The 24,561-nt window shown below is 40.6% G+C and overlaps 1 protein-coding gene across 1 annotated transcript in view; it reads right to left on the reverse strand.

The window, feature by feature from the left end:
• The window catches only part of LOC122550779 (protocadherin Fat 4), a 161,829-nt gene that overhangs the window by 13,419 nt on the left and 123,849 nt on the right, over positions 1-24,561 (reverse strand). The window contains exons 13-15 of the mRNA XM_043692032.2: positions 16,340-16,464; positions 12,350-12,561; positions 9,275-9,533 (exon numbers count right to left, since the gene is read on the reverse strand). Coding sequence (XP_043547967.2) covers positions 9,275-9,533; positions 12,350-12,561; positions 16,340-16,464 — 596 coding nt within the window. The remainder of the gene's footprint in view (positions 1-9,274; positions 9,534-12,349; positions 12,562-16,339; positions 16,465-24,561) is intronic.

Raw genomic sequence — 24,561 nt, forward strand, 5'->3', positions numbered from 1 at the left:
TGTTGACATACTTAAGTTACATTAAGTGACCCATTATGAAGTTCGTCTGGTCTTCTTTAACAATAGAAGGTAACAGTCTCCAGCCTTAATGCAAGAGTCTTAGAGGGGATTTTAATGTCCACATTTGAGAGTAAAATGGGCCTTTAAGAAGAACAGTCCTCTGGGACCTTCCCTTTTTTAGGAATAAGCAAAATATTGGCCTCTCTTAGAGATGGCGAGAGACAATCATGACTGTACTCTGAAGCTGTTTCACAGCCTCCTGCACCTCTTGCTCCGATAAGGGGGCATTGAGAAAAGACTCTTGTTCAGGGATCACACAGAGGAGCTCCAGATCCTTGAACTCCATCTTGGCCTGCCCTTCCTCCCAACCCTCAGATATAATTCAAAGTAAAATCTCTGGAATGCCACATTTGGAATCATGTTTGGTTCCTAGATCCTTCCCTAATCGATGTAATGGCTTGAGGGGCACTCCTTTTTCTGGCGAGATATGCTAGATACTTGCTGACTTGTCACCATGCTCATATAACCTTTGTTTGCAAAAGTAAACTCCTTCTTTGCTGTCTGCGTGAGCACGGAATTCAATGCAGACCACAGCGCCGTAATCCTCTGTAGTTGGACAATGAGAGTCTGTCAAAGTAAGCCTTTTTGGCTGCCTTCAACCATGCTTCAAGGAGACGTTGCTGCTCACCCTTCTGCCACTTCCGACTAAATAACCCCCTTAGAGAAGTACTCCACAAACTTATTATCCTTCAGGATAAAGGGATCCATTCGCCAATGGCCCACTATAGCATCCTTAATGTTAACCAACAGGTACACTGGAGATGGTAATATTACCAATCGTACAAGATGCCACCAAGTCCAGGGTTGCCATGGGGGTCAGAAAAAAAATCAATCCTGGTGTGATATCTGTGTGGATCGGAAAAAAATGTAAAATCCCAGCTTGTAGAGTGGAGATGCCTCTAGATGTCTACCAACCCTAAATCCACACACAGGTCCACTAATTAGGGGCGGCATGGTGACTCAGTGGTTAGCACTGCTGTCTCACAGCAGCTTTCGCCACAACGACTCTGTGCTCTACCTCGTCCATCCTTTTCTCCAGGTCTCCCAGCTGCTGTTCATGCTTCTGCAGCATGATCGAGATTGGGGTCAGCTTCTCTATCTGCTTGCGCAACATCTCACGAGATGTCGTGAGCTCCTTTGCCAGGAGTGGTGAGAAATCGAGCCTAAGGGCCTGACCTTGCATGTACCTCCTCCCTTTTTCAGCATCCCTGGATGGCGAAAACCAAGATGAGTTGCTCTCTGACCATGTCCTGGGACTCCACGACCTTTCCAGAGTCCCAGGATACCGCGGTAGTCCATGTAGGGTGGGTTAGGACTTCGTCCAACTTGCGATGCGGTGCGGAGCTCTGCAATGCAATCTTCCTATATTACCACCATCTTGGATCCCCTCTAAATGTCTTTTAAATGTTTAACTGTCCACCACTTCCTCTGGAAGTTCATTCCACACAGGAACCACTCTCTGTTTAAAGAAAATTGCCCCTCATGTCTTTTTACAATCTTTTTCCTCTCACCTGAAAAATATGCCCCCTAGTCTAGAAAGCCACCCACCCTAGGGAAAAGACAATGGCCATTCACCTTATCTATACCTCTCATGATTTTATAAACCTCTATAAGATCACCTCTCAACCTCCTATACTTCAGTGAAAAAAATCCCAGTCTATCCAGCCTCTCCTTATAAGTCAAACCTTCCATTTCAGTCAACATCCTAGTAAATCTCTTCTGAACCCTCTCCAGCTTAATAATGTCTTTCATATTACAGAGCAACCAGAACAGTACATAGTACTCCAGAAGAGGCCCCAGCAACATCCTGTACAACCTCAACATAATGTCCGAACACTTATACGCAAAGGTTTGAGCAATGAAGGCAAGCATGCTAAATGTCTTCTTAAGCACCCTATCTATATGTGATGCAAATTTCAAAGAATTTTGTACCTCAACCATGAGGTCTCTCAGTCCTAGAATACTTCCCAAGGCCCTACTTTCAATTGTATAAGCCCTGCCTTTGTTTGTTTTACCAAAATTCAATACCTCACATTTATCCAACTTAAACTCCACCTGCCACTCCTCAGGCCATTGACCCAATTGGTCAAGATTTCTTTGAAATCTTAGATAATCTTCTTCACTGTCCACTATACCACCAGTCTTAATGTCATCTACAAACTTACTAAACATGCTTTCTCTATCCATATCTAAATCATTTATTTAATTGACAAACAAAAGTGGAATCAGCACCGATCCCTATGGAACACGCTGGTCACAGGCCTCCAGTCTGAAAAACAACTCTCCACCATTGTTGTGTCCCCTGCTGTCAAGTTAATTTTGTATCCAATTGACAAGCTCACCCGGGATCCGATCTGAACAAACTTAATTAATTAGTCTACCGTGTGGAACCTTGTCAAAAGCTCGGTTCATTGTAGTTGTGGTACATATTATCAATGGATGAGGTCAAAGTCATGCAATTCTTTACCTAGCATTCCCATGAGATCACAATCAAAGGAGTACACTGATTCGAGGAGAAGGACCACCACTAAGTTCTCAGGGCACAAAGGATGAGCAGTGAAGTGCAGTTTCAACCTTGTTACCAACATCCAAAAGCAAAAAAATTAACATAATACATAGAGATTATATGCCTCCTGTTCTAAGCCTGTGCAGAACAGCTTGCATCTCTCAACTAGTACAGTTAATTCCAAAGTAATTTTACAAAGTAAACTGTTGGCTTGGCTTTTCCAATTCTCTGTGAGATATTTAACTGCTTCACTAATTGCAGATCACAGCTGAATTAGAGGATTAATGCTGTGACCTTTCCACTGGCATTCTGTATAGGAGGGAAGGAGCACACTGAAGTGGAACAACTGAAGTTAGTAACATTTTGTGTAAAGTACAATTAATAAATTCTGTTTGAAACCCACTGTTGGTACCTGCACAGCACCAGCAGGAATTGCAATGCCATAGTTATGAATCTTGTATTCGTTTCTCAATTTTGTGATATTTTAAATTTGTAATATTTTGTGTTTTTTAAAATTAGCCTCTTTTTCTCAGAGTCAAAAAGTGTGGTGGTGGAAAAGCACAGCCGGTCAGGGAACATCCGAGGAGCAGGAGAATCAACGTTTCAAGCAAAAGCTCTTCGTAATGAAGAGCTCAACTCTTCTTCATTAGGAAGAGTTTATGCTCGAAATGTCAACTGTCCTGCTCCTCGGATGCTCCCTGACCGGCTATGCTTTTCCACCGCCACACGTTTTGACTCTGATCTCCACCTTCTGCAGTCCTCACTTTTTCCTACTCTTTTTCTCAGTGCCTCAGTTGAACATTATTGTAAAAATTTAATAATTTTAGATTTCTGTAAGTAGAAATGTAAATGTGAAAGACTGTTTCAAACCAGATGAATGTTATAGTTCTTTGTGTTTTCTGTTGACTCTGGGACATACAGAACATTTTCTTCTTAAAAACAAAAATGCATGTGTCAAAAAGGGCAATTCAGATACTGTATAAGTAGATTTGTATGAGAGGGCTTTAAAAGCTGCTAATTAGGCACGTCTGCACGAGTTCCTTAAGAATAATAAAGCGTAGCAGAAAGGAGACACATGATTTAGTTATGCATGTTTCCCTGGATTCACTTAATACCCATCTTCTGAAAAGTATGCATCTTCATCCCTTTTTTAAGTGTTGCCTTGGACTATTGAGTTTTACACATAAAGAAGCAAAACCATATTTTCAGCCTTTTAGGTATTTCATTTAGATATTTTCAACACTTGGGCAGTTACTTCATCAAATATACAAGCACCTTGACAAAATAAAAAATAAATCTATAACATTTTAATGATTTGTTTAACTATTTTGCTTGCCTCTTTACTTTAGTACCTACATTTGTAACCCTGAGAGTGATAAATATAGTATGAAAGAAAAGGAATAATTTTACCAGCATTCCAAAATAATATTAAGTATTTGTGAAGCACCCTAATGTCATATATTCCAATGATTGCTTGACTATTAGCATCAGTGTTACAGCTCCCCTTCTGTATCACCCAGCATGTGTTTTGAAGTCCTTGTGCATTTGTGGTACAGTGTGGTTACAACATTTCTTTAGTACATGATATAAATATAGAATTCAAAGAGCAAAGGAATAAGCTTTTTTACAGTGATATAACCATATCCATTAAGCAGTCTACACTTACGCATTTATTTATTTCCAACTAAAATAATAAAGGTTTTGGGTCTGAAATATTAATACTAATTAATTACTTAATTTATAGTTGAAGATGTTTGCATAAGGTAGAGCTGTGAGATATGATCTGTTTCTCACTTGTTGAGTGCATATGCTTAGCTCTCCATGTTAACCCACAAATAGATCATAGCACTTGAATCCACACATTTTGATTCTCTGATCTGAATGTTGCAAATATTTTCTGTTATTGTTTAAAATTTCCAGCATCTGCAGTTCTTTTTACTTTCTCTTGTCACATACATTGTTAAAATCACATAATCAGTTCATAGTTAAAATGTGACAAGTTAGACTTTAACTTTTGAATGTGTGAGTGGCAGTGATTCCTGGAATGTTCATGCATATTTTCACTTTTATTTTGCCTTTACTAAATAACACAATATCATGTCATATAATAGAGAATAAATGCTACTTTTAGGAGTCATAAGCTACCTTAAATTCCTACAATGTTTATAAACTGCTCAAACTTTCCTTTCATCACATATTTTAAAGTGCGCCTATCTACGCCTATCTATTTCCATCAATTCATTTTCACATTCTTCTCATTACTGTAGTTATAATCCACCATCGAACTTCCTAAGAAGATGACGGTGGTTTAACTGTGTTAGTTACTCCAGTAGCAATAGATAATTCACAAGATTTTCATAACATAAAGCTAAGTTGTTTCCATTCTCAAAATGGTGGGAATATTCTATCACAAAGACTTCCCGAGAGATTATTGCTTATATTGACTTGAAATGCTTTATTTCTCATGCAAAGAGGAATGTAAGTCTTAATTACTGATCACTTTGTCATTTCGAACTGTGATATTTCAAGATAGACCCCTAATAGTCAGAGGAAAATTGAAAAACAAATTTGGTAAGGGATCTCAGTTATCTGTAAGGGTAATAGGATGGTTATGATAGGGGATTTTAACTTTCCAAACACAGACTGGGACTGCCAGAGTGTTAAGGGTTTAGATGGAGAGAAAATAACTGTTAAGTGTACAAGAAAATTTTCTGCTTTAGTGTGTGGATGTACCTACTAGCGAAGGTGCAAAACTTGACCTACTCTTGGGAAATAAGGTGACTGAGGTGTCAGTGGGGGAGCACTTTGGGGCCAGTGACAGTAATTCTATTACTTTTAAAATGGAAAAGGATAGACCAGATCTAAAAGTTGAAGTTCTAAATTGAAGGAAGGCTAATTTTGACAGTATTAGACAGGATAGAATGAGTGAATCCTTAGAAGAGTATAAAGGAAGTAGGAGTATACTTAAGAGGGAAATCAGGAGGGCAAAAAGGGGACATGAGATAGCTTTGGCAAACAGAGTTAAGGAGAATCCAAAGGGTTTTTGCAAATACATTAAGGAGAAAAGGGTAACTAGGGAGAGAATAGGGCCCCTCAAAGATCAGCAAGGCGGCCTTTGTGTTGAGCTGCAGGAGAAGGGACAGATACTAAATGAGTATTTTGCATCAGTATTTACTGTGGAAAAGGACATGAAAGATATAGAATGTGGGGAAATATATGGTGGCATCTTAAAAAATGTCCATATTACAGAGGAGGAAGTGCTAGATGCCTTGAAACACATAAAAGTGAATAAATCCTTAGGACCTGATCAGGTGTACCCTAGAACTTTGTGGGAAACAATAGACAATAGACAATAGGTGCAGGAGTAGGCCATTCAGCCCTTCGAGCCTGCACCGCCATTCAATATGATCATGGCTGATCATTCCTAATCAATATCCTGTTCCTGCCTTATCTCCATAACCCTTGATTCCACTATCTGTGAGAGCTCTATCCAACTCTTTCTTAAATGAATCCAGAGACTGGGCCTCCACTGCTCTCTGGGGCAGAGCATTACACACACCCACCACTCTCTGGGTGAAGAAGTTTTTCCTCATCTCTGTCCTAAATGGTCTACCCCGTATTTTTAAGCTGTGTCCTCTGGTTCGGCACTCACCCATCAGCGGAAACATGTTTCTTGCTGCCTGAGTGTCCAATTCTTTCATAATCTTATACGTCTCAATCAGATCCCCTCTCAGTCTTCTAAACTCAAGGGTATACCAGCCCAGTCGCTTCAGTCTTTCAGTGTAAGGTAATCCCGCCATTTCAGGAATTGACCTCGTGAACCTATGCTGCACTCCCTCAATAGCCAGAATGTCTTTCCTCAAATTTGGAGACCAGGACTGCACACAGTACTCCAGGTGTGGTTTCACCAGGGCCCTGTACAGCTGCAGAAGCACCTCTTTGCTTCTATACTCAATTCCTCTTGTTATGAAGGCCAGCATGCTATTAGCCTTCTTCACTACCTGCTGTACCTGCATGCTTGGGGAGGTGATTGCTGGGCCTCTTACTGAGATATTTATTTCATCAATAGTCACAGGTGAGGTGCCGGAAGACTGGAGGTTGGCTAACGTGGTGCTACTGTTTAAGAAAGGTGGTAAGGACAAGCTAGGGAAATATAGACCAGTGAGCTTGACATCGGTGGTGGGCAAGTTGTTGGAGCAAATTATGAGAGACAGGATGTACATATATTTGGAAAAGACAAGGACTGATTCGGGATAGTCAACGTGGCTTTATGCGTGGGAAATCATGTCTCACAAACTTGATTGAGTTTTTTGAAGAAGTAACAAAAAGGATTGATGAGGACAAAGTGGTAGATGTAATCTCTATGGACTTCAGTAAGGCGTTCAACAAGGCTCCCTATGGGAGACTGGTGAGCAAGGTTAGATCCATGGGATACAGGGAGAACTAGCCATTTGGATACAGAACTGGCTCAATGGTAGAAGACAGAGGGTGGTGGTGGAGAGTTGTTTTTCAGACTGGAGGCCTGTGACCAGTGGAGTGCCACAGGATCAGTGCTGGGTCCACTACATTTTGTCATTTTATATAAATGATTTGGATGTGAGCATGAGAGATACAGTTAGTAAGTTTGCAGATGACACCAAAATTGGATGTGTAGTGGACAGCAAAGAAGGTTACCTCAGATTACAATGGAATCTTGATCAGATGGGCCAATGGGCTGAGAAGTGGCAGATGGAATTTAATTTAAATAAATGTGAGGTGCTGCATTTTGGGAAAGCAAATCTTAACAGGATTTATACACTTAATGGTAAGGTCCTAAGGAGTGTTGCTGAACAAAGAGACCTTGGAGTGCAGGTTCATAGCTCCTTGAAAGTGGAGTCGCAGGTAGATACGTTAGTGGTGAAGGCGTTTGGTATGCTTTCCTTTATTGGTCAGAGTATTGAGTACAGGAGTTGGGAGGTCATGTTGCGGCTCTACAGGACATTTGTTAGGCCACTGTTGGAATATTGCGAGCAATATTCCAATATTGGTCTCCTTCCTATCGGAAAAATGTTGTGAAACTTGAAAGGGTAGAAAAGATTTACAAGGATTTTGCCAGAGTTGGAAGATTTGAGCTATAAGGAGAGTTTGATTAGGCTGGGGCTTTTTTCCCTGGAGCATCGGAGGCTGAGGGGTGACTTTATAGAGGTTCATAAAATTATGAGGGGCATGGATAAGATAAATAGACAAAGTCTTTTCCCTGGGGTGGGGTCCAGAACTAGAGGGCATAGGTTTAAGGTGAGAGGGGAAAGATATAAAAGAGACCTAAGGGGCAACTTATTCACTCAGAGGGTGGTGCATGTATGGAATGAGCTGCCAGAGGAAGTGGTGGAGGCTGGTACAATTGCAACATTTAAAAGGCATTTGGATGGGTATATGAATAGGAAGGGTTTGGAGGGATATGGGCCGGGTGCTGGCAGGTGAGACTAGATTGGGTTGGGATATCTGGTCAGCACGGACGGATTGGACCGAAGGGTCTGTTTCCATGCTGTACATCTCTATGACTCTATGACTCTAAGTGAAGCAACTTTCATCCATATTTTCTTTTCTTTTCCACATATTCTCCTGTATTTTCTGTCTTTTTTTCTAACACCATCTCCCCACATGCTGCCACTGCACAAGAGATTATCTGTTAAAGTTTTGACATCACTAATGTGCTTGGACATGCTTTCTCTGCCTCAATGATAAAAAGCTACAGCTGATCCAAAATTTGCCCACATGCACAAAGTTCGTGATTTCCATCTATCATATGCCCTCCAAGTTCCATTGGCTCCCCTTTACCTACCAATTCAAAATTCTTGTGCTCACTTTCAAATCAATCCCTGATGTTATCTTCCCCTATCTTATGGATTCTGGTTGATCCATCCCTCCTCCTATACTAGCTTTCTCTTTTCCTCAATTACAGTTTGTTCAGTCATTACATTATCACTGTCAATGTCCTGATCTCATTTTCTGTCTCCCTCCCTACTTTTGAAATCTTTTGCTTTTTGCTTCTCCCCAAATCTCTGAGTTTTGATTTGCTCAAGTTAAGTACTTTGAAAAATCTTAGCATGTGAAGAGCACCGGATTTACAGCATAAAAACCAGGCTTTTAGACCAATTAATGCATGTTGGTGTTCATTGCTTCACAGGTACCACCTGATTTAATCTGCCAGTGTTAACTTGACCTAATTCAGTCGTCCATCACATGTGTGGAAATGTAATGGTTGGTTTTGAGCTGCAAATAGCGTTCATTGTCCATTTGAACAGGTACTTTGTTTTCTATTTGACAATAGATCATAGAGTAATGCAGATCATCTTACAGTCATAATCAATTGATATGTAAAAGTCAAACATGCCTCTTAATTAACTTTTTGAGCTTCTAGCTCGTCCATTTTGCAGACAAATAATATGATACAATGCACATCATTAAAGCAGTCTTTTTTTACTTGCTATTACACTCATTAAAAGTAAGTAAAACAACATGGCTTTTCAAAATAAAACTCCCTATACATATAATGCAAATACATATTTAATTCTCCCAGTGAGGGAGATGCAAGATCTCACAAATAACAAGTTAAGTTGTTCTAAGTGAGTATTGCTTTTTAGCAAAAGGACTTAAGTTGTTTTGTTGTTGACATCATATGTAGTTTATTTTTAAAAAATCCATTGCATTATATCAACAACACTTTACCTTGTTCATTTGGATTGCCAAACTGCAGTAACGGTGCCTGCCCCAAAGATAAGGTGGAGATCTCAATCCCACCCACCCACTGAGTGGGATGCGTGATGCTTTTGATGTGTTTTTTGTCAAGCATGAGTGTAGTGACTGAGTCATTACTCTCCATTTTGAAAGTATGCCATTTGCTATCAGAAATGGAGATATTCAAACGGTGCTTAATGTAGCCGACTGAGCTAGCATCGGAAATGTAGTTTATCCGCCCCTCCATAATCTGAAAATAAAAGGCAACATTAAATTTCAAGTGTCTTTAGTTTTGTTTTTAATAGTAGAACTTTATTTGTGTCTCGGTGTGTTACCATAAGAAGTAATTAATGCCAATTATACTCCTTCAGATAATGGAGCACACCCCTCTGAGTTCATTGCTTTTCTGGTTCATGACTGGAAAATGGAAGTACTCTCATTTACTTTTAATTTTAGTTTCTGAAGAGGTCTGAAGAAGAGACACATCAGACTTGAAAGTTAACCTTACTCCTCTCTCCACAGGTACTGCCAGACATGCTGAGTTGTTCAGCATTTTCTCTGTGTTTGTTACTCACTGATACAATGATCCCCAGGTCAGAAGTCAGACATCCTGTGGTCATAGATGAAGTCTACTACTGTTTGGAGTCCTTGCTCTCTGACTGGAAGGCAAGCCTGTCAAGCAGGCTGACTTTCAGACAAGGAGCCTGACAAGGAAGAAAAGGCACACACACTAGAGATACAATCCCACAGCAGGCAAAGGAAACCAGATATAACTTCTTATCTACAAAACAGTTAATATCTAGACACAATTTCCAGCTTTTGGCCACTTGAAGCTGCCTGATCCAACTGGATACTTTAACGCTTATGACTAACAGACTTTTTTGAATCTCATCATCGCAGTGAACAACAAAAGATACGGTTTAAACACATTGGAAAATACAGGAGTGGTGAAGTGTTGCTTTAACTGTATAGAATCTTGGGTATGCTTACCTGGAGTACTGTGTTGAGTTTTGATCTCTCCTTACTTCAAGAGAATATTTTTACCATTAAGGGAACACAACAAGGGTTCACCAGAATTGTTCCAGTGATCCTATCCTGCGAAGAGGGAATGGGAAAACTGGACTTGCATTCTCTAGAATTTCAAAGATTGAGAGGTAATCTCATTGAAACCCACGCAATATTTTAAGGGACAGCCAGGGTAGATGCAAGTAGGATCTACTAGACTCCCCAACCAGAACACATAATTTTAAAAAAAGGATTGAGTTGAGGAGAATTTGTTTCTTTTCACTCAGAGGGTTGTGAATCTTTGGAATTCTCTACCCCAGAGGGCCATGGATGCTTTCAGGATGTCTAAAGTAGAGGTTGATGGATATTTGGTTATCAATGGGAATTGTGTGGGTAAAAGGGATTGAAATGTCTGTTCAGTCATGACGGTGTTAAATAGTGGAGCAAGCTGGATGGGCTGAATAGCCCACTTCTGCTTCTATGTTCCTATATTCCAAACAAAAAAATCAAATCTTCACAATAAATAAAGCAAATGGAGACTCACAGGTTTCATTAAAAATAACGTTTGAGGGTTTCAGCAGCAATTGGCCTGAGGCAAATAAAGGTAAAAGCACCATACTATAGGGTTGCTGTCTCTTTAGGGAGAAGGACTCGTGGTGGTTTACCTGAGGATCACCATGCCTCAGGTGAGGGATGAGCTTGAGAAGGACAGTACTTCACAGTAATCTCAGCTGGTGCAGGAACTGAACCCACGCTGCACGTGTTATTCTCCATTGCAAACCAACTGAGCTAACTGACCCCTTAGTGGAAGTAGAAGGTCTTAATTTCGAGATAGGACCAATGAGCGCATTAAGCTGAATAGGTATGCAGCTAAGGCAGCCTGAAGGTATTACACAGTCCTTCCCCTGGAAGCTCAGTACAGGTTGAAGTTGGATGTCAAGCTTCATATCACAGGGAATAGGGTGGAATCTGTGGTAACAGAGTTTAGATGGTGGTGGGGACATGGCAATGGCTTAATTCTTGTGAATACCTAATATTGTCTCAACCAGGACTGGAGGTCAGATAAACATGAAAGCAATGGAGGAGTTGTTTGAGATGGTGGTGAGGTAGAATCAGGTGTCAGTTGTGTACATGCAGAACCTGAGATTATAAGTTGGATAGTGTCTCTCAGTGGTTGCATCTGAATGAGAAACAGGAAAGGTCAAGGCCAGATCTTTAGAAATCCAGAGGTTGTGTTGCAAGGGCAAAGGGAGTCTATTATAGATGATTCAGTAGCTATAGTGAGATCGGGAACTTCAAATCTTTGTCATCATCTTGAAGTCTGAAGCAAGCACTATGCATCCATCACTCATTGTTCCTGACCCCAGTCCCCCAATGCTTCTAATATAAATATTTTTGATGTTTGAATTCTGTCATGCCCTCATCTTTAAGACTATAAGTAATAGTAACAGGTGTAGGCCATTTGCCCCCTCAAGTCTGCTCCCCTATTCAATGGGATCATGGCTGTTCTTACATTCATCCCATGCACTTTCTCACCTCCTCTTTCATAACACTTGATTTCCCTACTGATCAAGAATCCTTCTACTTACTCATCTTTGTAAATTCCTCCAGCACTACAATCTTTCCTGCAGGATTATCCAAATCTTTTTCAACACATAAATTATGTCTTCCATCATCTAAACCCCATACTCTGGATACGCTTTCTCGACTTTTATTAAATCCCTCTCTTTACTTAACGCTTTCCTCGAAACCGGCCTCTTTGATCAAGCCTTTTGTTCTCACTCCAAACTCTACTTCTTTCATTATGGTTGTGCCTCTGACGTGACATAAATGTAAGTCATTGTTGTTGTTATGCATTTGGAACAAATGTGACACCAGATTGTTAAACTAAATTATGTTAAAAAGGCTTTTAGACATGGATGCAGCTGAGAAGGATTATGTTGTAATTCATTAATAGCACTTAGTACACGTAATGCGAGTTCATCAGCAATGAAAATCTCTGAAGGAAATTATTTATTATTTAGTTAATTTTATTGATTACAATATGAAAAGCAAATTTACCTTGACTGTGGTATAATTTATACTTCCTTGTATATGAAGCAGAATTCCTTCTGATGAGTCTGTTCTGAACTGTATTTCAATGCTCACGCTGTCTTTATCTTCTTTTTGGTTTTGTTTTCTCTTTATGTGGTTTTTTAATAGTTGATCACGTTTATAACTTTCTTTGATGAAATAATCAAGATGAAATTGTCCATTGAAATTTATTGCTGTATCTGGGGAAATAGATATTCCCCAGTAAGATAACAAATAGTTAAATGCATCATAAGTGGGCATATAACCATAATGACAAACACCCCAGCAAAACTCATACTCTCTCAAAATCAAAGCGTACACACATTAACACAGATTTGATGCTCAGGTCACATTTTCTAGTTATCTTTGGGTCCTTATGTCACTTTTCCAGGACGTAGAAATGTACATTCACACTCTAGCTGCTTGCATACCTGTGGTGTCAATGTTTGTTCTGTGAACCCCCAGACTTATACAAACTAACCTCCTGTTCTGAGACTTGCCTGTGCAGTTTACAGTCCCTACTGCCCATATATTGTCAAAACATCTACCAGTGAACTACAGGCGTAACCATCTGTATTCACGCTCTGCAACACAGGAGGATATTCTACCCATCGTGTCTGTCCCATGCTCTTCCTTGAAAGGTAACAACATATTATTGTTATCATCGCTTTCCCCACTTCTTATTAACTTGCTGTTTGCTACAAGTCTGTTGATGTCTATACCAAATAATTACATATGCTGGTATTTATAAAACAAGAGGGACAATGGAATGCAAAAGTAAGGAGGCTATGCTTCAGTTTTACAGCACGTCAATGAGATTGTATCTACAAGATTCTTGACAGTATTGATCTCTGAAAGGAGGTGGCTTCGCTTCTGAGGAACCCTGGGTGTTCTGGTGGCTCAGTGGTTAGCACTGTTGCCTCACAGCGCTAATGACCTCGATTTGATTCCACCCTCAGGTGACTCTCTGTGTGGAGTTTGCATGTTCTCCCCGTGTCTGCGTGAGTTTCCTCCTGATGCTCCAGTTTCCTCCCACAATCCAAAGATGTGTGGGTTAGGTGGTTTGGCCATGCTAAATTGCCCACAGTGTCCAGTGATGTGCAGGTTAGGTGGATTAACCATGGAAAATTCAGGGGGATGGGTCTGCGTGTTGCTCTTTGGAGGGTTAGTGCGGACTTGATAGGTTGAATAGCCTGCTTCCACACTGTATGGATTCTACATTGTCCACATCAGTTTAGAAGAGTAAGAGGTGACTTGATTGAAACATAAAAAATTCCATGCAATCTTGGCAGGTTGGATGTGGAAAGGAAATTTCCTCTAGAGGGAGAAACGAGAGGAAGAGTCCCTATTTAAATGTAAGGGGTCACCCATTTAAGACAGAGATAAGGAGAAATATTTTCTCATTGAAGATCATGAATCTCTGGAATGCTCTTCACCTAAAGGCAGTGAAAGCAGAGTTGATGAATATTTTTAATGCAGTGGTACATGGATGCTATTAAACAAGGTGGTGAAAAGTTATTGAGGATAGATGGGAATGCAAAGTAATCGGATCAGCCATGACCTTACTGAATGTCAGAACAGGCACCATGGGCCAAGCTAGTATTGCTTCTAATTCCTACATTTGTGTGGAAATAAGTTAAAGAATTTTTAAAACAGTGAAATGCTTCCAAGCAAATATCTTACCCATTTCCATTGCTCTCTCAGCTCATTTACGACTGGATCCTATCATATTTCTTGTGTTAAATGGTAAATGACACAGATTAACTGCAGTGGATTAAATTTACTTGCAAGCCCATACAGGTTTAACAGCTCAAATTACAATTTACCATTACAAATAACTAAGAGTGCAATCTCCTTCCTCAATTCTTCTGCTGGACTGCACATGGCAGTTGTCATTCTGGTCCTTGTCTCATTAGCATATCCAGTTCATAAAGCAACACAGCTTTTAAAGCAGTTATGCAACAAAGCCCTTATTGATGACTTGTCACTTCCAGACTCGGCTGTTCCAATAGTCCCTGGTTGGATTCTCATTTTCAGCTTTCTGCAAATTTCAGCTCATCTGAAGTTCAGCTGTGTGTGATGGGGTCACCAATTTCATACTTGCTGGTCTGCATTGACTTCTTCTTGTTTATTTGTCCATGGGATATAGATATCCCTGGTGAGGTCAGCATTTATTGCCATCACAAGTTGTCCTTAAGGAGGTGATTGTGAGCTGCTGCCATTTGGTATGGAATGCAATGGTATTAGAAGGAAATCCAAGGATTAAGCTCTTTGTGCTCCACTGTGAGCCACTTGAATGTAATAATCTAAAGTTGTGTTGCCAAAGCTACACATGGCATTCCAAATTTCATGACATCAGGAATGTATTTTGAGATTTTGTAGTCAAGATATATCTAATACCTAGCTAGTCCTGAATTCAGCTTCACTAGGACATGAAATAGCAGTAACCAAACCTAAATCCTGAATTGCTGCCGTACAGTGGTTCATGCATTATTTCCCCATGTTCTTTGTGTCAGATTTAAACTGCTTTGAAAACCATTAAGGCCAAATATATCAAATTAACTAATGAACTGAAAGGTAGCACTTTCAGGAGGACTGTAACAAGAACAATATCCAGAGGAAGCTTACCCTTACAGTAAATGGTTAGCTCAGTTGATCAGGTAGCTAGTTTGAAATGCAGAGTTATGCCAACAGCATGGGTTCAATTCATACACTATCCAATGTTACCATAAAGAACTCTCCCCTCACCTGGGGCAACGTTAAACTGTCAATGGTTCTGTGTGCATGTGTATCTGCCTGTCTCTCTCTCTCTGCTGAGAAAAGAGCCCTATGCTCTGATAAGTCTATGGTGCTTTTATTTTTAAGAAATTTCTGAAGAAAAGGATTGCTAAGTCATTTCAAAAGGCAGTGAAGAGTTAACCACATTAGGCCAGGTTAGGGCAGCAGATTTACTTCACTCAAGGACTTCAATGACCCGGATGGGTTTCACAGCAATTGTTTTATGGCCACCCTTAGACTAATGTTTAATTTCAGTGTTATTTGTTGAAATCACATTTCATCATCTGTTGTGGTAGAATATAGGTAGGCTTTCTAATCCAGTGATAACACCACTGATCCATATCAGGACAAGCATTGATTATAGTAAGATGCAGTTGGTTATGTACTGTTGGATTTGGTGCTCAGTGTAAGTAAATAGCTTGCACAAAGAAATTAAATGCAAGTTGAACAAAACTGCAGGCCATACTGAAGGTGGGAGTATGAGAAATCAACATAATCTGATGAAGCAGCTGATTGCAAATGAAATTGACAGTGAGCTGAATTATGGTGGAGAAAATTTAGTGCTTTACTCTGGACATTGGAAAATCATTAAGAGTCCAGTTATTTTCATGTTATTGGCTGACTTACTTAGGCATCCAGCATTTTGCACCAACTGTGCAAAAACAAGGATCTTCTGAGCACTTAACTAGGCTTGCAAATATATTGCAGTTCTACTTCAAGCAATGCTGCATCTGAGTATTTTGGAACTGCCTCCTGAATTGTAACATCAGAAAGGCTTCAGAGCCAGAGCTGGTCATTTTTAACTTAATCTGCTTGGTGGGAAATGGAGAGTAACATCGATTGATATGTACAATTAGTGGGAAAACTGAATGTTCCTTTATTTTCTGCTTTGGGTTAAATTGAACTTTCCCCTTCCCCATGTTAATTTTGCATTAGTGTGAATATGGCAACATTATTGGCCATCAAAAATCTCATTTAGTCAAGAAAACTCATGTCTATCACTTATGCAGCTTAAACAAATACCTAGATCTCTCTCGCTGTTATCCAACTTACCACAATGTACTAAGATTGAACTGTTTTGAAAAAAAGTGAATGGTATGCATTAATATGCTATCATAGTGAATGCATATTGGATATTATTTGTCATCACAACATGCTGTTTATAACAACTGCTGTTGAAATAATTTGAAAAACAGATACCTTTTTCACAGTGGGGTCCAGTAAAACCTTCTGGGCATTGGCATAAGTAGTAAGACCAACGATCAAGGCAAATTCCACCATTGAGGCATGTTTTGGCTTGACATATTCTTCCCAAACGAGGACAACTATAGGAATATAGAAACATTGAAAATCTGAAGGCTGGAAAAATTCATCAATCAGGCTTTTCTCACTGCTGATGCATTTCTTGAGATAATGTTTAATTTGGCCTGTACAAGATGAAAGCCACTTACCCTCCAACCAACCTTAACAAACTATTTGAAAAAACTAACCATCTTCTCAGTGAACTCATACTTATTCCAGCCTGCCTGAATTAATTATCTTCAGCTTATGGTCAGGTTTCCTTCTTCTACAATCCTGTCCCAAATTAGGTAACTCTGACTCATTTCTACATATCTCTATTATTTCAAATACCTCAGTCAGAACCCTCTTCAATTGTCTTCTGTCCAAGAAGACCTCCAGGTTGACCTCCGGGAGGGGGGGAGGCATGGGCGCCAGTTGGCCGCTGGACAGTCTTTTGGGTTCAGAGGGGCAGCACGGTGGCACAGTGGTTAGCACTGCTGCCTCACAGCGCCAGAGACCTGGTTCAATTCTCGCCTTGGGCAACTGTCTGTGTGGAGTTTGCAGATTCTCCCCGTGTCCGCGTGGGTTTCCTCCAGGTTCTCTGGTTTCCTCCCACAGTCCAAAGATGTGCAGGTGAATTGGCCATGCTAAATTGCCTGTAGTGTTAGGTGAAGGGGTAAATGTAGGGGAATGGGTCTGGGTGGGTTGCTCTTCGGAGGGTCGGTGTGGACTTGTTGGGCTGACGGGCCTGTTTCCACACTGTAAGTGATCTAAAAATCTAAAAAAAAAATTCCAATACTGGGACTGATGTATTTTATTCCCCTGTTCTCATCATTCTGGTAGGCCTCCTCTACACCTTTCCAGGTCTGTTATACACCACTCCAGTGAAAGTTCCAGGCAGCATGCAAGACACTATATGCTGATTGATGTGGACTTCATAACTTCTACACTTTGTATCATTTTTATACCCACCAGCATTTCAATTTATTTGTTAACAGCACTCTTAACTCGATGTTTGGAGCACCTATCTTAACTTAACTTAACCGTCATCTTATATTTGAGGTGATGATACCAACACTTTATGAAAATGTTGAAGAGTTGGTCTAAGGCACTTGATGCTGCAATGCACCATACATCAGAACATTCCATCCAGGGCACTCAGTATGTACACAAACCCTCCACTACATTGACCAACTACAAGTTATTCTTTCTGTATATATTGGTATTACCTACTAATTTTCTGAAAAAGACAACTGAAAGTTTGTCTAAAAGTCTAATAAAACAAATTTACTTTGTTCTCTCTATCTAGATCCCCAGGTATTAGTTTCAACAGGGACCATTTGTAAATTCATGTTGACACTTACCAGTGCATTTACTGCTGAAAATTTCTGAGGTTCAGCAAGTTCTTACATGTCCTGAGGGACTTTGCAGAAAGCTGCAGATCTACAATTAGTGAGTTTACCCAATCAAATCAAAGGATCAAAAGCTGAGAGAAAAGCACTTGTGCTTTTTCAATAAGCTGCCTGTTGTGTATAAGGAGACACTGGTGGCCTGTGGTCTTGGAGATCTCAACCTTTACCTCTTTAATTGATAGTTGATACCAGAAATTTTCCTCATAATGATACGAGACAAGATAATCTTTACTGGATCCTTTCGCATTGTCCATAGTTCAGGGACCATAGCTTGTCTAACAAATTCCAGGATACATTTTGCCAGGAGTCCACTAACACACCCTTGAGTTCTCAGAGAACCTTTGGATGAGTTCCATCCAATCCAAATTCTTTACTGAGGAATGTGCAGAGATTGGCAGGAGTAGTGGAGGTGACATGGATGACAAAAGCAAGAGCCAAGGGATGATTGACTGGCATCATAACTCTTTGTAAGATCTTTGTAAGTGTGGTAGGATTACTGAACCTTTGGCATCCCTGCCAACACCAATGAAAGGCAGCATCATATAAAGACCATATTAACAAATACTAACATTTTGAGGTGAGAATCAATCAGCTCCATGCCCTTATGCAGCCTATGAGACTTTGGTTTTGTGAATTGTAGTCTGTGGTTAGCAATTTAAGATTTCCTGTGATTACTTCTGCTTCATAGAGGTGACTGTCTTTCATCAGTAATGACCAATGATATGGTCAAGATTGCTTGTGACTAGGATTTGTATGCCACATCATTGCTCACATGCAGGATTTGCTGATTACCTGTACTGCAATTGATATAATTACCTGTTGAAGGGCATCGCATTACTCACAACTAGAGTCGCATTCTCAAACAGGAAAAATACACTAACTCTGCCCATTCCTGACATGGTGGCAGCCATTTTCAACTTCCATTGCCAATTTGCAATTCAGATGAGATTGGAAGAAACACAGATCATACCTGACACAGCAAGTTGCAGGCTCAGCCTGCTAATATAGGTGACTCCTTCTAAATCTTCCTGTTCCTTTCGTAATTTGCACTCACTGTTGGCCCCACCAGTTCTGAATCTTCACATGTTCCTAACCAACTCTTCCACTTAAATTTTCATCTCCAAAAATGATCCTTTAGTCCCAGGTCTCCAGCTTAGCCATGCCAACCATTGTAATACATGGTCCCTGTGTTAAACTCAGGGTGGTTGTGACCATCAATGACCCCTTCCTCCCACAGTAACCCATGTCTGCTAAAGCATAATCATCAAAATAAATTGAGTGCAGGAGAAGGGATGTGTTGCTGCGATTATACAGGGCCTAGGTGAGACCATACCTGGAATATTGTATGCAGTTTTGATCTCCTTACCTGAGTGAGGATACTCGTGCTCTACAGAAAATGCAGCAAAGGTTTACCAGACTAATTCTTAGAATGGTAGACTGATGTATGAGGAGAGGTTCAATCAGTTAGAATTCTATTCGCTGGAGTTCAGGAAAATCAGGGGGGATTCTCAAAAGAACTATAACAATTTAACAGGATAGATGCAGGAACAATGGTGGGCGACTCCAGAACCAAAGGTCATAGCCTCAGCAAATGGGACTGAGATGTGGAGAAAATCCTTCACTCAGCGAGACGTAAGCCTGTGGATAGCAGCCAAGGCTAAAACAAGAAATGATTTCAAGGAATTTGCTATAGAAATCAAAGGTTATGGGGGAAAAGCAGGAACAGGTTATTAAGTTGGGTGATCATAATGAATGGCAGAGCAGGCTTTCAGCGCCTACACCTTTTTCTATTTTCTAAGTAGTCTATATAGTCTATCTGCTACCCTTATATGTTGAATCATCCAGTCACAATTTTTACCCTTTCTGCATCCAGCACACTTCCTCCAATCCCTAAAAATGATTTTCCAGGGTTCCCTACACAATGGTAGACCCTGAAAACCCACCTTGATTTACCCTGACTGACTTGGAAGGACAGCTCTGACTTATAAATGAACAGATCCTTGTCTGATCTCTGCACCACTCTTACTGTAATCCTCAGACAGGTTACACAATACCTGCAGGACTGACTGGGGCTCACTCCCTGGGACTGTAATGTTATGGAACCCGTGAAGCTGGCCACTCCATTCAGCCAGCTGACTATGTTCCCGGCCCTGTTCTGAGATCAGCGGTCTCAATGACTGACCATGTCGGGACCTCCTGACTGGTAATGGATCCCCATGAGTTCGCTGACAATTACCCTCTTTAAGCTTTGAGCTGTAGCCATTTGGTTGAAGTACATGAAAGTGTTTGTCACGTTATCACACTGATATGTACTGTAAGGTTACTTAGGAGAAAGTGAGGACTGCAGATGCTGGAGATTAGAGTCGAGAGTATGTTGCTGGCAAATCACAGCAGGTCAGGCAGCATCCGAGGAGCAGGAGAATTGATGTTTTGGGCATAAGCCCTTCATAAGGCTTATTCCAGAAATGTTGATTCTCCTGCTTCTCAGATGCTGCCTGACCTGTTGTACTTTTCCAGAAACACACTCTTGACTCTGTAAGGTGATGGAGCAAGGTGCTGTACAGCAAAACAGCCAGCTCTTAGTTGATCACTGCTGACAACTCAGACAAGCTGCTAAAAGGCAAAACAAGACAGAAGCACTGTCAGCCTATAAGTACTGAATGAGGCATCAAAGTCCTAAAAAGCGAGGCCGAGATACTGTGAGCATCTAAATAAGCATGAAGTGACTGAGTGCTAAGAGAGCAAGTGGCAAAGTCTGAAGTGAAATCTGTCCCTGCACAAAGTGGCCTGGCAGCAGCATTTCAATGAAAAGTGTCAGTGCGTTGTCACAAAGCATTAAGGCGCATAATGGTATTCTCAGTGAATCAGAAGTTTGCTGTGAAAATGTGGTTAGACTTATATGTGTTCAAATCCAACCTCTGAGGATGGTGGGACTTCAGTCAGTCACTCCCCATGGAGGGTGCCCGAAGATGTTGAGAACTGTTGCCCCAGATAGAAACCCAGAGGAGCAAGCTGAGTTGGCATTGCAAAGCATCCATCCTGACTTTCATGATCAAGTTTGTCTCCAACGCATTGGAGGGTAGCAAACTACATCCATAATAATGAGATGTTAATGCATGCAAATGGGTCTCTCACCACTCAATAGTGACATTTCCTGTTTAAAATGGACTTGCAAACATTTCTCGATGTTGAGAATCTCATTTTTCTAATCTGGCCACATGTTTCCCAACTGAATCACAATTGTCCATGTCACTCAGGGGCTGCAAGAATGCTGCCCTCTTTGTTTTCTGCACAACATCATTTCCTACCTATCTTTGTACTATTAGCAAATCTAATACCATTAGTTCCAGTCTCTTCACTACGCATTGACATATCTTGAAAATAATAACACAGACCCCTCTGGTAAACCACTCATCACATCTTGCCATCCAAAGACAACCAATTTATGCATACTCTCTATAATTATTAGCCAACCAATTCACGATCCATGCTAATATGTTAACCCCTACAGCAGGAAGCCTTATTATATGGAGTAACTTTTGATGACGCACCTTGTCGAATGCCTTCTGGGAACTTAAACACACTACATCCACCTTCATCTACATTGCTTATTATCTCCTCAAAAAACTCCAATAAGTTTTGATTTCTCTTTCACAACAACATGTTGACTCTGCCTAATTGCGTTAGTTTTGTTAATTACCCTGATGTAACCTCCTTAGTAATAGCTATCAGCATTTTCGCTGTGACAGATGTTTATCTAACAGGCCTGTGCCAGTGCCAAGGATCCCAGAACATCCATCAGTAATGAATACATGCGGCTATGGAAATTGGGAGAACTGGGTAAGTATTAGATAAAAGCGACACAACAGGGGTATTTTTAGGTAGTTATTGAGTTGAATTTGGGATCAAAAAGTGTGAGAAAGCTCACTGTACCCTCCATGAAATATGACAAAAAATTACATTTTTCTAAACCATGGTAAGATTGAGCCCAATACATCTATCTCAGCAGTCACTTCGAGTGATACAGATGTACAGCATGGAAACAGACCCTTCAGTCCAATCCGTCCATGCCGACCAGATATCCCAACCCAATCTAGTCCCATCTGCCAGCACCTGGTCTATATCCCTCCAAACCCTTCATATTCATATTCTCATCCAAATGCTTTTTAAATGTTGCAAATTGTACCAGCCTCCACCACTTCCTCTGGCAGCTCATTCCATACACGTACCACCTTCTGTGTGAAAAAGTTGCCCCTTAGGTCTCTTTTATATCTTTCCCCTCTCACCCTAAACCTATGTCCTCTAGTTCTGGACTCCCTGACCCCAGAGAAAAGACTTTGTCTATTTATCCTATCCATGCCCCTCATAGTTTTATAAACCTCTATAAGGTCAGTCCTCAGCCTCTGACGCTCCAGGGTAAACAGCCCCAGCCTGTTCAGCCTCTCCCCATAGCTCAAATGCTCCAACCCTGACAACATCCTTGTAAATCTTTTCTGAACCCTTTCAAGTTTCACAACATCTTTCCGATAGGAAGGAGACCAGAATTGCACGCAATATTCCAACAGTGGCCTAACCAATGTCCTGTACAGCCAAATCATTCTTTCAACTCCCTGAAGGGAAGCCCATCAGGGCCATGGGACTTGTCAGCGCCATGGGACTTCTAATATTTTTATTAGGTGCTTTTACCTGGTGATTGAAATGGTTTCAAGTTCTTTGCTCTCTTCCACAATCTGACTCTGGAAGTTATAATTATATCTTCTGCAGTGATTCTATGCAAAATATCTGCTTAATTTATCTTCTATTTCCCAATTTTCTGACCAATTCACAAGACACTCACACTTGAGGATCAATGCTCACTTTGTTTACTCTTTTCCTTCTTAAATACCTGTCGAAATTCTTACTATCTGTTTTATATATTTCCAACCAGCTTTCTCTCGGTCTAATTTACCCTTCCTTATTAATCTTTTATTTATTCTTTGCTGTTCTTTGTATTTTGAGGAATGGATCTGAAATAGCATAAAAGCCATCAAGGTTCACAAATGTCATGCTTGAAGCAGGACGTCAATAATTGGAGAGTGGGCCTTTTCCTTCAGTAGTCGAAGATGCTCTCAAGAAAAGGTAATAGAAAGCAATGGAAGCAGGTAGAGATCAATGCCACTGATGTATTCTAGAGGACCTGGATGTAGTTACTGATTCAAAGCCATAACCGAGTAATTGAGGTTGGCACTCTGCATGGGCCTGGGGAGTGCCACATTGTCAATGTGGTTTCTTTTTGGATGAAAATCTCTCAATTAGATGTAAAAAATCACACATCTCTTTTTGAAGAAGTGCCTGACCTGGTAAACATTTGTCCCTCAACACAGCCCTTCAATCATTTGTGCCTTTTCTGTCCTCGTATCATGTATTCTTTATTGCTGGACTGCTGCAGGAAGTCAGTATCATGACAGCTGCCTGGAAAATGGCCAGTACCCATGAATCACTTCAGGACAGTAAGGAAGTATTTTGCAGTTCGTGAAGGGGTCAGCCTTGTTGACAGGAACTCTGATGACCACATCTGAGAATGGGAAGACACCCTGCAATTCTGGGAACGCCATAATGGTTGCAAAGTCTCTCGCTTGTTTCCAGAGAACATGAGGAAATCATTCCGTTGTGAAAGAATGTGTCTGTGGCCAGCTTGATACAGTTGCACACTGCAGGCTGACTAGTGCTGTGTTTACTTCCGGATGAAACTTGAAATAACCTTGATGTACAACAATCCAGGGTTGTGTAGTACATAGCATATTACAGTTTGCTACAGACCTACTGCGACAATTGCCACTACGCTGCTCCTCAGTTTGGTGTGTACTTAGATTTTCTGAGTGGGCAAGGCCATCCTAATATAAGATTTCTCTGACTAGATTATTTGCAGGACCATATGCTACTCTTGGAGGTCCAGCCCACCTGTTGTTCCTGTTCCTCCACATTCTGCAACTAACAAAGGATGGCTGTTTTACAGCAGCGGGAGTTCAGCCTTGAGTTTGGAATATGGTTAATTCATCAAGAGTACAAAAAGGGAAACCTAAGTTGGGGACTTAGGTTAAGACACTCACTAGACATGCATCAATGATCTGAGTTTTCCTTTCTTCTGGTCAATGTCCTTTTAAACTGCAAAGAAAATATTAATTTCTCATGCATAGCCAGCAATAAGCATTCAATATATGAAATCTGGTTTCGGTAAACACACTGGGCGTCTACATTTGGCTCCAATTCAAAGTGGATCTGGGTGGATCAGTAAATGTTTTTGGGGCTGTGTATCACGTGAAATCTTATCCAGTTGAAATTTTCCTTTTTATTAAAAGCGAATGAAAACATAAATGTTTAATGTTGCCTTGCACCTAAATGTTTGCAATGATGCATTGTTATCTTTAGACAGTCATGGATTAACAATCAATAAATTGGAAAATGCCCAACAAATTTGTAAATAGGCTCCAACAAACCTCTAATTATTAATAACATCACTCATCACAATATTAGATGGATCAAATGGTTCTTTGTAAAAAAACATTGGTTTAACAAGTCATTATATGAGGACATCATTGGTAAGGCCAGCATTCATTGCCTATTCCTAGTTGCCCCAGAAGTGACAGAAAGCTGTTTCTCGAATTCTCATGCTTATCCATGTGCTGTAGGTACAGTCAGGATATTGGCTCTGCCACTTTTGGAATACTGTGCTCAGTCTGGTCTCCTTGC

This window comes from Chiloscyllium plagiosum, unplaced genomic scaffold (assembly GCF_037043375.1).
Source record: "Chiloscyllium plagiosum isolate Xiang-an unplaced genomic scaffold, Cpla_swu_hap1 HiC_scaffold_6, whole genome shotgun sequence".
Lineage (NCBI taxonomy): Eukaryota > Metazoa > Chordata > Chondrichthyes > Orectolobiformes > Hemiscylliidae > Chiloscyllium > Chiloscyllium plagiosum.